Source organism: Camelus ferus, chromosome 8 (genome assembly GCF_009834535.1).
Source record: "Camelus ferus isolate YT-003-E chromosome 8, BCGSAC_Cfer_1.0, whole genome shotgun sequence".
NCBI classification, from domain to species: domain Eukaryota; kingdom Metazoa; phylum Chordata; class Mammalia; order Artiodactyla; family Camelidae; genus Camelus; species Camelus ferus.
The window spans coordinates 57,524,958-57,540,915 of NC_045703.1; the positions used below are offsets into that span (position 1 = coordinate 57,524,958).

Consider the following 15,958-nt stretch of genomic DNA (forward strand, 5'->3'; position numbering starts at 1 on the left):
GAATACTACATACATGTGTACATATATATTTATAAACATTAAGTTATATATATGTAACTTTTATAAGTTATATAAATTATGTTGATGAATTATGAAAATGAGTCAGTTCAGGCTTCCAAGGTAGTTTTAGGTAAGTTTTTCTCAGACATACAAAAATATTTTACTGAGCTTTCAAGATGCTAATTATACAAGTGATTGAGAGTAACTGATGGCATCAGTTTCTATAAAAATCTATTTCACTAATCAAAACCATTTTCATGTTAATTTGACATGTTAAGTAAATAAGATTGATATTAATTGTAACAAATTTTTAGAACTGTTACAAGTCATGTTTTTCCCTATTATGTTTATTCCTTACTAAATACATAAAAGCAACTTTTAAATACATGCCAATTGAATAATGGCCACCAAATTAACTTTAAAATGCATAACAAGATTTAAAGTTGAGCAAGATTTTAGAAAGCTGTCACAGCTAATAGTTTTCATCCAAGATGAAGATATTTTTCTAGCTACCAGATGTTAACAAAGCTTCAGGTTTAACGTGAGTGGTTAATTTAAATTTCAAATCAAGTTTTAAACATAATTTGTGCATGCTTGCTAAGTTTAGCTGCATATGTTATACTTAAAACATTTTATTTGTATGTTAAAACACTATATTTTTTAGGCATTACATTATTAAATTAATGTAGCCCACCCATATCTCTAACAGGGTTATCTTATGGAATAAAATGCTTAGCTTTTATTTCTTCTAATTACTCTGGTTGCAGGAAATCAAATCAAGCTCGGCCTGCTTACAGCACATAAACTATTTTATTAAGCTACATTTCATTTATTTTTCCTAAGAAGTAATATCTCTTTATATATATATATATATATATATATATATATTTTAAAATTTCAGGCTCCAGTGGTTGTGAAAAATGAAATCCTGTTTGACTTGTTTTCAGCAAACGAGCACTTGATCTGCAGTGAGGTAAGTAGGAGCGTATGAACCGAAGAAAAGCCTCATTGCAGAGTGCCTTCCGGACCTGCTCAAACCACTGTCAGTCCTCAGTTTCAGTTCTCCCTTGCTCACCTTCCAGTTTTGGTATAAATGAGTATTTCATATTCCAGACATTCAAAGAGGAAGAAGCCTCTTTAATTGAGCCTAGCGAGAGAATGGATGGGGGAAGGTTAATATCAGCACTGTGTGTGTCCCTATTCTCCTGCCCAGGGACCCAGGGGAGCTGGGTTCTCACCATCTGAGCATTTCTCCTCTGGATCCCTGTGCCTAGCAATTGGCATGAAGTTGTTTCGAGTCTTGCCCCGCATCATGTCCAAGAGCAGTGTGTTCGGTGTTGTTTGTCTTGCTGACGTCGGGAAATCATGGGGTGAGGTTCAACTGCAACACCTCACCTAAACAAGCCAGATTTTCAGCACAACAGTCTTATTGCCTGTGGGAACGCTCCACCCCATGTCTCCACCCTGGGTTTCATCTGTCAGAGGTAGACCTGTTCCACTCCCTCAAGGTAGTTACATCAGAAACAGGCTTTATGATGATTTTCTCTTAAGACCCAGACAGAAGAGTGAGGCATAGTCATTATTGATTCAAATATTTTGTCTTTCTTATTTTTAAAATCTTGACTAATATTAACATAAAAATATTTCTTCAAGTTGTACTGATTAGTATAAAATTATCTCTGAATTGTGTTTTTTTTTATTGAAGTATAAATGATTTACAATGTTGTGTTAGTTTCAGGTGTACAGCAAGGTGATTCAATTATACATATACATACACACATATATATATACACACACACTCTTTTTCAGATTCTTTTTCCATTATAAGTTATTATAAGATATTGAATATAGTTCCCTATGCTCTACAGTAGGCCCTTGAATTGTTTTATATTTTATAATTTAGTCTAAAATGTGCTTATTTTATGAATTCTAAACATACATAGGCTTCAGTGTATGGTTTTTCAAGGGAGGTATAAAATATTCTATAGTAAAATTTCCAGGTGTACAATAGGACATATGTCCTATTAACCAAACTTTAAGACATTTCCTAGACAATGCAAATAAAGGAAAGTATAAATCTTACAATGATAGTTTCACGTATTTAATCTCCTTACAAACCACACAGCAACACAAACTCCAAAATTCACCTCTGCACTGTGTCTTGCTGCCTGTTAAAAACCCTGCAAGTGGGAGTTTTACTTGGAGCACTTCTGCATCTGCAGACCAACACAGAAATAAGAACCTTAGAGTGTACGTAAGTGTTTGTGTGTAATTTCAATTCTTTCTCGTGTCTCATTTATTGTCTGAAAGATCTTGTTGACACAAAGGATCACTTCCTTCTCGAAACTTCTCAGCGTTTACAGAAGAGTAGCTCGGTCTTTTATAAAAAGTTAATTGCAAAATAAAATCACCATTGCTCTCAGAAGCTTTCAGTCTCCCTCTCTCCCCTCTCCTCTCTCTTTTTGTGACACACACACATACACACACACACACACCCCTAAAAGGGAGGTCAGTGTCAAATTACTGACAGCTCCGGAAGACAGCTCTTAGCTAAGAATTTACAGCTTGTTTGGTGGCTGTATTTCCTGAAAACAAAAGCAAGCTCTATGACTTTATTCTGTGGGTCAAAAAATCAAAATGCGGAATACACTCCATATCAAATGTAGTATTACTACTGGAAGTAAGTTTTCAGCTGTCCACCCCCTCCAAATTACAGTGCCAATAACTGAAAAATAATCAACACTACTGGTTTTTATCTTTAGCTGATGAGATGGATTATCAGTGAGATCTATGCCGTGTGGAAGATCTTCAACAGGGGTGCTTTGAACAGTTATTTCAAAAGGACGTCAGGGGAGCCTCCTCTTCTGACCTGGAAGCCCTGGGAACACATTTATTCCCTGTGCAAGGCTGTGAAAGGTCACATGCCCTTGTTCAACAGCTATGGAAAGTATGTTGTGAAACTTTACTGGATGGTAAGTTTGTGTTCACATGCATTAAATTTTGTGTGTCTTTCATACTGAAATATCTTTGTCTTACTGGCTGTTAAGGAGACTAATAGAAGATGAGGCAGTTTAGGAAGGATACCAACTGTGTGCCTACTGGGAGGGGGCAATGTCCTGTATTTGTAATTTGAGTTTAAAAAGAACACAGTGACACCAGTCCCATGTGCTTTTTAAACTGGTGCTGTCGGGACCATGGAGAGGTGACTCTCTGCTGCCTTTGCCCTCCCAGGGGTGCAGTCTGGGCAGGCAGGTGGGTGCACAGGGCTCTCCCCTCTCTGATGTGGTATCAGGGTCGTGAGCCGGAGAGAGTGCCCGTGCCTGAGACTTGTCCGGTCCTCTCTTGGTATTTGCTGCTCCCAGTGGCCCTGATCCATCCATGTTTTTCTCTCCTCAACTTGAGGTTTATTTTCATATCACCAGTTCTCACTCTGACACAGAAAGTTTTTACCTCTGCCTGAAAGGAAGCAATTGGTATAGTAGGAAGCACAAATAGAGAATTACAAACCCCTTAATTAATATGGCAAAGTCGACTCACGCCACATTTAGCAATGCTAGATTATATTAAGCACCTTTGGGTTTTTAATGGTGAAATGAACACCCAGCTACACGATTTGCAGAGCCTCCTGTTCAAAAATTGTTAAGAATTTCAAGACAGTGATATCAACACTTTAAACAAAGAATGGGGTCCTTCTGAGCATGGGGTTCCACGTGACAGTGCAGGTCACCATGTACCCATGAGGCTGGTCCTGGTCACTGAGAGAGAATGTTCTTGAACATGTTAAGGAGTGGGGAAGGTTAATCAAAGTGCTTTATATGTCTAAGAACATGACTTTTTCCTTAATGAGCTGGAGCCATCTCTCTTTCTGGGATGGGGAATGTTCTAAGGTCAATACTTAGGAATTAATAGAATCGTGGTGAGGTGGTACGGAAGGTCATCTTAGTCGCTGATATCCGAACTAGGAATTTGGAGGGTTTTTTTTTTTTTGATATTCACAGCAAGACCTTGAAAGTCAAAATGCTGTTAGAGAAAATAACTTCCTAAATTCCTTCTTTGTTTACCAATCGGGAGGCAGGTTTGGCAGAGTAGACTTGACAGTATGAAATGTGTGCAGAGAAAGGAGAGAGAGGATAAGGTATTAAGAAAGTGGATACACAGAGGATAATGTAGGATTACAGGAAGAGAGCAAACACAGGAAGGGTGAGGGGGCCAGATGCCCGGGTATTGGGCCCCACTTCTGCACATTTGCCAGAACTTGAGGTGGGACGGAATTCAAAATTACTAAGAATTTCAAAACAGCATCAGTGGAACATTAAACCAACCTTGTTAATTTCTCTCTCTGTTTCCTGACATCCTTCCTTCTTTTCTAATTTCCTCCTTGATAGGGGTCAATGTTTATTAACACTATATTCCATTTTGCAAAGAAAATGTGATTTATATGTCTTTAACTATAATGATTCCTCAGCAGCTTAAACCAAATTGAATTCACAAAAAATTTTTTAAATGTATTAGTCCAACTTGGATATCGCACTCTGATCCAGTCTTTTTTAACCTGTCTCTTTAGACAGTGTAGACCTTGAGTGAAGAGGTCTAGGAGTCAGGAAGACTGAACCTCATGTCCCGTGGCTTCTTCTGCTTCCTCATTAGTCTCACCTGAGGAATGGTGTGTGGGGGGATGCTGACAGACTGCTGAGCACTGAGATACAGCTGGTTCCATACGAAATATTTTGCAAGCAACTTACTGGCACTCATCGCTGAAGTTCATGGTCAAATTCATGCTCACTGAGATGTGACAGATAGCTCTGCTGGCCCCCAGCGTTACTAGATCCGCTTGGAGGGTTGCATGGGCCCTTCAGGGTCCCTTCCATGCAAACGCAAGAAGACCACATCCCTCAAGATGACAGGCATGTAATATGTCATGGAACAAATACAGGGGATGATAAAATGCGATAATTATGTAAAGGAGCCTAGCAAAGGTCCTGACAAATAGTAGATTCTCAGCACCATCAGCTTCCTTCCCTCTTTTCGTGTATTCTTTCCTTCCTTCTCTCTTTCCCTGCTGCTGCCTCCTATTATGGAAGCCAAAGGGATGGATAGTTCCTCCTCCTGGCCCTTTGGTAGAGTCAGGGAGAAAAGTACCTGATCAGTTTACTAGATGCTGTCTTGCCCAACAAATGGTTCTTGAGCAAAGATGTGTAAATGGAGGGGACGCAGGGGACACACAGTTATCATAGGCAACACTCAGCCTGATTCTCCCACAGTCCGATCCGCTATGGTGATTCCTTTGCCCAGACTTGCTGAGTTCCTCTGGCGTCCCTTCAAATCTGTACATCCCTTATATGTCTTTAATTGCCTATATCTTGCCTACTTACAAAACAGTTTACTCAGAGTTCTGTTATGGAATTGTAAGTATTCTTTTATCTGTTGTATGTAGTAATATATGTGAATAGAAAGGAAGCACTTTTTAAATTGGTTTTTAGCTTTCTGTCTTCCACCCAACTGGAACTTGTAATGTTATGTAGTCAGTGTGTCGTTGTTTTTCTTTACAGAGGTCTAGGACTTTTTGTCGTTTAAAGTAAGCTATCACTATCAAGAATTTAAAAGACATTTCCCCTTAATTTTATTTTAATGTTTGGACCTTTAATTTGTTTTATCTACTGTGAGAAATGAAGAACTGGTTAATTTTTTATTCCAAAGGCTTAGCTAGTTACCCCACTATTATATATTGAATGTTCTACTTTTACCCATTGATTTTAAAAACCACATTTATCTTACACTCATTTCCAGTTTGAACTTGTGTTTGGTTTTGGACTGTATTTTCTTCCACTGTTTTTCTTGTCCTATTCAGATACCATTCAGCTTTAATTATTATGAATTTATAGTTTGTTTTGATTTATTTAAGAATAAAATCCACCTGATATTCTTGTTTCCATATTTTCTTGACATATGTTTTTTGAGTAAATATTTTTATTAGTATTTTCTTTGAACTCATATTTGTAATTATTTATCCTTTATTACATATATAAAAAGGTTTAGTCCATATCATTGTGGTTTTTGTTCAATTTAACACAGCTTCCCCTCTCTTGAGTATTTTATTTTGCTCTTGAGTATTTTATTTTGATTCATCTTTCATTCAGATGGAGTATGCATTCCAAAATTTTATTCACTTAGAATATATATGTGGTATATTTGGGTTAACTTGGTTTATTGAGGTCTGTTTTTCTTTATATACGATTGTTATATGAATAATAATTTGGCTACATATGGAATAAATGGATAATACACTTTTTGTTTAGACGCAATAAGCAATGCTTGATTATCTCCTGGTTTTAGTGTTTCAGACACTCATTCTGAAGCCTTTACTCTCCTCCCTGTCTGAAACCCTGACTCTCTCTCCTCCCTCTGCTTCATTTTTCTCCATACACTGAGTATGAAGCAGCCAGCGTCCCATCCACTTAGTGTATTTATTAGTAGATGGAAAAATATTACCTCCTAGCTGTTTTCTTTTTCCAGGGCTTTTGTTCAAATATATATTTCTTATGTTCCTATGTTGTTCCAATCTACAGTTATTTTCATTAAGTTAATACACAATGCAAATTACAACACTCTCCTGCTAGTCCTCCTCTACTTCACTTTATTCTTTAAAATTGGAACTGTAGTCCTCCAAAGGCTATAGAAAAATGCTGATAGCAATGCTAATAAGTAGATAAATAGATGTGATTTTTAAAGGGAAGCAAACAAGAACTTTGCTGTTTCAAAAACTGTGTTCATGTGATAGATGACTGCCTGGTTTTCTAGCTGGTAGAAATCTTTTCTCTCTGGGCTGGGGGCAGACATCTATTCTTCGATCTCCCTAATTCCCAGGCGGAAGGGCTGAGTCAACACCTGCTTGCATATTAGGCATTAGAGTAAGTTATTTCTGACAAGATAAAGTATATTGCTATTTTTTTCTTTTCTTGGCGCTTTCCAAGAATACATAATTTAATTTTTAATTTTTTTCCTCTTCCAATTCCAGTTCAGTATTTACATATTAATCCTTTGCTTTTCACTATAAATATTTAAGAAATATGTCCATAAAACAATCTTTGTTCCCTTCTATTGCTTGATTCAGGGTAATGTACTGGAAACACATCTGCATTTATTTTCCTTCCCCTGCTCCATCTTCTGCACCTTAAGTCTCCTCCTCACTGTTTTTCCTTCCATTTTTTTTTTTTTGATGCTTTTTTATTTGTTTCTTATTGAACATTGACTTTCCTTCTCTGCCTTATTACATGTATTCTTCTCCCCCTTTCCTGTTGTCTCTGGAGGCAATTACGTTAGTCATTTCTTCAAAGTAAATCAGTCAATCAGAGCCTCTCGGCATGATGTTTAAAGTTCAGATTTTTACATAAGCACATCATTTTCCCCATAAAGTATTCCCATTTTTTTTCCAGTTTGGATTCTAAGTAAATAGCACCAAGGTTCTTTGTCATCAGCCAGTTAAAAATGTATTGGGTAGCATGAAGAGCAGCGTTATAAAACAAAGATTTTTTCTCTCTTCGTTCCCTTGGCAGCAATAACACTGCTACTGGGCCACGTGTAGCCCCATCGGGTACTTTTGGCTCCTCGAAAGAAGCAAGTATATTACTGCTCTCCTCTTGAAATATGTACTGCTCTTGGCAGCCTTTCTCTATGTGTCCCAGTGCTTTCATTTGTCTCTGAATGGACAGGGAAAACCCACACATTGGGATCAATAGTTTTCTCTAGTTGCCATCTATCCGTCCAAATAAAAAACGTATTAGCTTTTATTTCTGATTTACTTTTGAAACACAATATTATTGTCGAATCCAGAGTTTCTTAAACTGTGGGGTGCAGGCACACCAGCATCAACACCACCCAACCTGTTTCCCAGACCCCAGCCCAGCTGCCTTGAGTCTCTGTGCAGAGCCTGCAGTCAGCTCTCTTGAAACAAGCTGTCTCCCACCCAGTGATGTCTTTTTCTCTTTAAACAGTGTTTTCAAGGTATATGCCATGACAAATTATTTTTCCAACATTCCATTACGTTTTTTCCAAAATGGAAATATTTTTATTCTCAGTTCTTTATTAACATTATATATACTTTCAGTAAATTATGTATGCTTTTAGTAAATCAAACCCAAACACTGTTAAAATATTTAAATTAGTAAGTAAAATTTCCCTATGATGCTACTACCCAGACAATCATAGTAAATGATGTCTCTAATACTAAACATTTTTCTTATAAACATATGTAAACCTATTATACGTAATCTATACCAACAGTAAGATCACAAATACTCATCATTCTGTGTTTTTTCCCTAACCATGGATATTTCTTATGCTAATATTTACTGATCTACTTTGTACTCCACAGTTGACCCTTGAATGACAGGCTTGAACTGTCCAGGTCCACTTATAAGTACTTTTTTTTTTTTAAATAAATACAGAACTATGTTTGTGATCTGCCCTCGGTTGAATCCTCATATAAGGAGGGCCAACTATGGGACTTGAGTCTCCCCAGATTTTGGTATAAGTGGCCAGTTCTGGGACCAATCCCCCACCTGAGGAGGGGCAGTGTGCTTCACTGTTGCACGGTTAGTGTGGAAATGAGAGTCCTTCCAATAGGCTCTCACCAGGCCAGGGGGCCTCTTGTTCACTCAGGAGGACGACGGAAGTCAGTTCTTCCTGTGGCTCCACTGGGGAGGGAAACTGCCTCGTTTACTTCAGAGCAGGTGTAGCAGTCAGAGTTCTACCCGCAGGCCCTAGGTGGGAAGGGCACCCCACCTGTTACTGCAGTGGCAGTAGAAGTGAAGTCCGGATTCCAGCTCATCTATGTAACTCTGACCATTCAGGTTTTTGATGAAATCTCTGTCCACTGGTTACTCTTTTCCTGATCTTTTGTAATTGTGACTTAAGCTATTAATTATAAAACAGTTTTTTATTTTCCTTGCAGCATAGTCATAGGAAGAAGAGGGTATAAATATATGTAGCCATTTAGTTATTATAACCTAGAATTCAAATATGAAAAATATTAAAATTTGAACATGACTATATTCTAAAATATCTTACTAATTTATGTTTATATTAGCAAAAAAATCTTTCTTCATAAGCATGCTGTAATTAAACATTTTGATGATCTTTTAGAATTATGTGGAACACAGTAAAGTCCATAAAAATGTCAAATATACATCATTTACATGCAGTCACAAGAAAATACCAAATGCAAAAATAATTCAATGTTCTATGATGAGGTATCAAAAATAGTTATATTTATATATATATATATATATAATATTTCATTCATTCATAAACTTTAAGGGAGAAACCAACCAATGTATTAAATCAAAAAATTCTAAGAAAATTGTCATAACTTTAGTCGTTATGTTTTAGATATATAATACCAAACGTTTATCCCTGTGTATTTTTTGTAACAGCTTTATTGAAATACATGTCACATACCACACAGTTCACCCATTTAAAGTGTACAGTTCAATGGTGTTTAACAATCAAAGCATTCTTAATTGAAGTGTGTTCCCACTGATCAGCGCTGGAAACAGACGATATTTGTTGAATTGGTCTAACGAGTTCTTATGGCTACGTAAGACTTTTCCTTCTTAGGAATCTAGTAGCCTCTTCAAAAACTTTTTTTGAAATCTAAGTATAAGAAGGGAGCTCCTATTACTGTTTTTTTTTTTCATTGTAGTAAAACATATATTTTTAACATAACATTTACTGTTTTAACCATTATAAATGTACAATTCAGAGATTCGTAGTTTTACAAGGCTGTGCAATCATCGCCACTATTTATCTCCACAACTTTTTTATCATTCCCGATGGAAATTCTGCATCCATTAAACAGTATCTTCTCATTCCTCTCTCTTCCAGACCCTGGTAATCTCTGTTATACTTTATATCTCTGTAAATCAGATTTTTCCAGGTATATTGTGTGAGTGGAATTATACAATATTTGTCTTATGTATCTGGTTTATTTCACTATGCTTTCTTTTAGATCATTTCACTTAAAACTAGAAGGAAGAGCTAAATACTTGTGCTTTTTAACCCTGTCTTGCCCTACATCATCTATTAGGAAAGAAAAAAAAGTCATGTAACCACTAAATAAGGTAGTATGAGTTCAGTTACAAGTGTTAAAAAAGAAAACATTTTTTACTCTGTTGTTCTCATCTACCTGGGAAAAGTATCCTGCCCCTCAAATCTTGAGTTTAGATGTCACCTTCTTGTGAAGACATCCCCCAAGCAAAATTAGTCACACTTTCCTTTTGGTCCTAGAGCATTTTAAACATATTACATTTTATGTTGTTTGCTTATATACCTTCCCTCACTAGACTATAAGCAACTCAATAGTATCAGTATAGGCCATGTGTTATGTGGGTTCACAACGCTTACATCACTGCTGAAACTATTTCTTGGGCAAAAGAATGAACTCATAATAAAATTTCACATCTAAAACCAAAGTTTAAAAAAATGTGAGTTAATAATCAGTAATTTTATCATTTGTCTCAAGCTTTTAATTATGAAGTAATACATATACAGGTAAATGTATAATGAGTTTATTAAATAAATTATTAACTTTATGTTAAAAATAGATCTTTAATTAGGAGTAGGAGTAATATGGTCATTGGAAGTACAAGATCGCTGAGCCTATGAGGATAAATTATGATTACTAAAGTTATATTTGTAGAATTTACATTATGATTGTATTAAGTTCTTTAATTATGCCCAAACTTATCCATACTTGTATGATGTTTTGGTTTTGTTATTTGAAACACTTTAATTTACTGCAATATGTAGGATGGGGTGCTCAAGAATATGCTAAAGAACCTCATAAATAATGACACTATTGATACAAAGTTCTGTAATTACATTAAATAAAATAATAAGCTAAAATTCTCAGCCAGAGCAGTGTTGAATACCAGTATGTCAGTCATTGGATGTAAGAAGCTAATAAAATTATAAAGCAATAATAATAATGTCAACAGTGTACAGTAATGTATATGAAAAAATAATATAAATCATTGATGATATGTTCCTTTCTTCTCATTTTTAGGGTTGCTGGAGGAAGATAACTATTGATGACTTTCTGCCTTTTGATGAAGAAAACAATCTCCTGCTTCCTGCGACAACCTGTGAATTTGAACTTTGGCCAATGCTTTTATCTAAAGCTATCATTAAGCTGGCAAATGTTGAGTAGGTAGAATGAAGAATTATCACTTACTTTTATAAAAACAAAACAAACAAAAAAAACCCAACAGCAACAATAACTATACATCTATATTGCACACCCTTAATTTTTTAAAAAATCAGGTTTATGAAGCCTTCTTTCCAAACAGTGTAAACTTCCTAATATAAAAATAAACATGCCAAAGCCACTGATTTGAAGTATTGCGTTAGCCAGCGATAATAAAAGTTCCCTCAAGAATACTCAAAATTTATTCTCTATCCGGTGTTTCCTTATGATAATTTAAAAGTCAATCATGGAAAATAGTTTAATGGGAGAAAGAAGTTGTTTTGTACGGGGAAATGGTTCATCTAAACACAGAATAATGTATACTGGAATCCAGTGAACATTTCAGGCTCTGTACATGGAGCAATTACCTACTCGTGTTGAAAACCTGAACTCTTCTCAAGGCTGTCAACATACTCCTCACACTTTTGGTAACATTAGTCCTTTTTAATATATTCATGTTGAAATCTACTCATGTTTCCTTCAATATTCCTATGAAATCTGTTCATGTCTTGTATTCCCGCACTGACTTGTGCAGGAGACATATATGAGACACATCTACTAGGTTTATTCTCTCAGCTGCCACTTGCAGAGACCTGTGGTCACCCCATCCCAGCCTTAGCCTTGCAAAAAAAAGCTTTGATGCCTGAGTTGCAAGTAAGTGCAAGGCAACTTTGTGTCGGTGCTCAGTGGGAGAGCTCTCCCACACAATGCACCAGCTTGAATTTGATACCCTTCTCCCTCCTGCAGTGTATCACAGCCTCTCCTTTTCAATAAAACACACCCACTGGCTTTAACAGGTCACCCCAGATATTTGCTCAAAGCTCAGCCCCTCCCCTTCTGTTGTTACACACAGCAATGTCAGTCAGAAGCCTGGTCTGCTTCTCTGTGGATTTTCTTTTGGCTCAGCTTCCTCTTTCTCTCCCAAAGCTACACAACAGAAACAGCCACTCCTACTGCCATCCTCTTCATCTTTCTTTTCTCTTACTAACCCTGAATTTTCTATTGAGAATTTGTTTTACCCAGCTTGCAACCCTTAATTTCAATCATTTTTTAAAAACTCAGCCCATGTCATTTTAGGTAGCTGAATACTACTAAGTATTTAAAACGGTGTTGACTACGTTTGTTTATTTTGAAAGAAAATAATGTTCCTAATTCTCAGACCTAACTCGAAGTTCAGCAAATTAGAGCTGCAAGGCCAGTGAAGCAGTAAATGTGTGACCTGGATAATTGGGGTGGCGTTTTATCTTTCTTAAAGCCATAGTTCAGTAGAATTTTATAACAACTTGAGTCATAGAATTACTGCTATTTTTGAAAAGTAAACAAATTCAACTTGGAAATAAAGGACCAGAATTAATGTGAGACATTTCTTAGGCTTTCCAGTGGAAATCTGCGCAACGTGGTCCAATTTATATTTGTCCAAACATTTTTTTCTCAGATTTTATAGTATATAAAATCTATTTTCATGTGAGTTTTTGCTTCTTACCTTAAAAATTAATATTGAGTGGTTATTTAAATATCACTGTGAGATATGCAAAGGAAAAGGTATTATTTTTTTAGGTTTGTACAGTCACTTCCTAAAAATGATTATTCAAAGAGTTTAGACTGTGAATATCCTACAGAATATTTATCTTTGAGATATGTAGACACATCAAAGTTTATAATCTGTAAACAACAAACCAATGTAAATTTCTAAATGATGGAGCATGTGACTAAGATGGTAAAATTTCTTTCTGAAGAAAAAGACATGTATGTTAGTCAATACCATCAATCACCACCCTTGGCATAAGGTGAAGCTCTGATTCCTGAGCAGAAAACAATTTTAATGTATGTGTGTTGATATAAATAGGCTAATCACTTCAGAAAAAAACTTAAAAAATGAAAGGGTTAAAATTAGAAGCGTGATACTTGGTCAACCACAACCTCATTTGATTTTACGTGAGGGTGGCAGGTTCACTCTTTTGTACAGGATAGAAGGGATGATTCTGGTTTCTCTGAAATTATCTAAGGATCTAATTAAAGATATCTGATGCCCATCTAGTCCTGCCACGTGTGAGACTGACATAATACGCAGCCTTACGGACGTCTTAGAATAATTCCTGAAATCAGAAAGATGAAAGACACTGTCCTATTTTTAAAAGAACATGATTACTATATTGAAAATATAAAATAGATTATATATCATCTCTCTATATTTCATAATATATAATATGTATAGATATGTTTTAAGTATGTGACAGTGTTTTACATATATGACATTTTAAAGTGAAGCTTATAAGCATGTTTTTTAACAGATATGAAATTTTATCATGGGATCTATTTAAGTGCCTTAGCAAAACAAGTCATCTGGCTGGTGGAAAAGTATTTTCTTGTCCTCTAATATAACCAGTAGGACCCCTACATTTATTATTGTATCATTGCGTATTAGACATTCCTATTTCTTATGTATCTCTCTGTGTCTTCAAGTGTTATTAACTGTACAATTGCACATTTTTTTTTTAGCATCCACGTAGCAGAGAGGCGAGAACTGGGAGAGTTCATGGTGATTCATGCACTCACAGGATGGTTACCGGAAGTCATTTCTCTCCAGTACGTTTCACCCTTTAAGTTACTCATATATTTTTTTCTTCTTTCTTCCCCGGTAAGGTTTCTTTAACTAAAATATTCTTAATCTTTAAGAAAATTTCAAAAATTGTCACATTTTATAAAATGTTCGGAGAATAACATTTTATAGTATTATATAAAATTCTTTAAGAAGTCCAGGATAAAATTTTTTTCCTTATATACACTATGAATTTAATCCTTAAGCATCTGAATTACAAATATTAAAACAATGTTATTTATTATGGTAATGTATTTACAGCTGTCCCTTTATACTTGTTCACCTACTCAATACAGAAACATGAAAGCTAACTAACCACTTGTACTAGGGAATAAATAATAATAAAATGTCTATTAGGCATTAGGTATTTTAATATATTACTTCTAATTAAAGCCCACAGTCCTGAAAAGATTATCTTATTTAATCATCCATATGACCCTATCAGCTAGGTATATGTTATTAGAAATGAGGAAATGGAAGCTCAGAGTAGTTGAATTCCCTAAAGCTGTGTACATTGTACCAGGAGGAGATAAAAATGGAATCTAAGTCTTGCGGGGTCCAAAGCCCACAGTCTTTCTCTCATATGATTCTAGATATACAGATATTGCTTATCTATGTCCAAAAAAGAGAGAACATTTAAAGTAATGCTTACTTAAATTTCACAAATACTTTTGTTTTATACATAAAGGTTATAGACATAATTTGATCATGTTACCACAGACACTGGAAATTAATCAGGTTAAGGTGCATAGAAAACAATTATATCAATAGATCTGAGCATACCGTCAATCCAGATGCTGATTTTTACAAGATCAAATCCACAGTAATCAATTTGGATCAACTCTGATCTTTGATATTAGAAAGCTACCATTCCCAGGGTCCAAGTTAAAGGAGCTTGAAGACAGGTCCTCGTAAACTTGGATTCTAAACATCTAAATCATCTTTTCAGAAGAATAAGCTAGCCATTGCTTGGTTCAAATAAAAATATTTACAAGGAAAAAATGGGAAGGTAGACAACTACCTGGAAGGACCACTTTCTCAAAAGAGGGCTGATCTTGCTCTTTACCTGTGGGGAAGGGTCCAGATGGCACCCTTTAGAGGTCTCGTGGAAAATTCTTTTCTGATATCTAAGAAAAGAGAAAATTCCTTGACATAATATGGACAATGTTAGTGGAGAGAAGCTGAGAGAGAATGGGATTTCTAAGTACAGACTTTTCTAAATTTTTATCTTCAGTGTTGATGGAACGCTTACAGCTTTGCCTTAATTCTTTCTGCAGTGAAGATACCAGAAATTTGAAAATATCAGAGGTCTGTCAAAGGGTGGTAAAGAAACAGGGGAGCAAAGTAATTCATGACTAGAAAATCAGTAAATTAAAAATTGTGGATTGTCTCTTGCTAGAATCATACAGTGAAATCATACATGAAAATTGGAAACAATGTTCATACACTTTCAGAATCAGAAGACCAGTTTAATCATTAAATTGAATTAACATTTTGAAGAATTGTAGATGGTCAACTTGCATGAATTTGTGGTTGCTTATGAAATGTCTATGAAAATGATATAAGGGGGAAAAGCTTGAGCTTTAGAATCAGATCCATGTAGCTGGACTTACATTCTTATACTCCAATTTGAAGCTATGTGAATTTTGCTAGTAATATAACTTCTATGGGCCCTAGTTTTTTCATATTTAAAATGGGGTAAAATGACTTATCATATATGATTTTTCTGAGATTAAGTGAGTAGATGAGCGTTTCAGAAAAAGTAGCTAGTATATGGTAGAGACATAACTGGTGGAAGTTTCTTTCCCTCTAATGAGTATCACTAGATTATCTAATATTATTTAGAAATACATATAGAAGTTAACAGTCAACCTTCAGAAACAGGGAAAAGTCTGAAAAATAAGTGAGACTGACTCAGCTGTTCAAATTGATCATTTTTCTTCTAAATAGAACCAAACATAAAAGATATACACTATCTTTGATCTATGTCATGATTTGTAGGATTTTTTGTTATAAACATTCTGCCACATTATTCATATAATTTAAAATTACAATTGTACTACAAAATTACAAAGTTAATTCATGTGTACATATATATGTATAATTTTAAATGAAAA

General features: G+C 35.3%; 1 protein-coding gene across 1 annotated transcript in view; it reads left to right on the forward strand.

The window, feature by feature from the left end:
* The window catches only part of ADGB (androglobin), a 147,584-nt gene that overhangs the window by 26,872 nt on the left and 104,754 nt on the right, over positions 1 to 15,958 (forward strand). The window contains exons 4-7 of the mRNA XM_032485112.1: positions 902 to 973; positions 2,763 to 2,972; positions 11,063 to 11,202; positions 13,742 to 13,828. Of these exons, the coding sequence (XP_032341003.1) occupies positions 902 to 973; positions 2,763 to 2,972; positions 11,063 to 11,202; positions 13,742 to 13,828 (509 nt within the window). The remainder of the gene's footprint in view (positions 1 to 901; positions 974 to 2,762; positions 2,973 to 11,062; positions 11,203 to 13,741; positions 13,829 to 15,958) is intronic.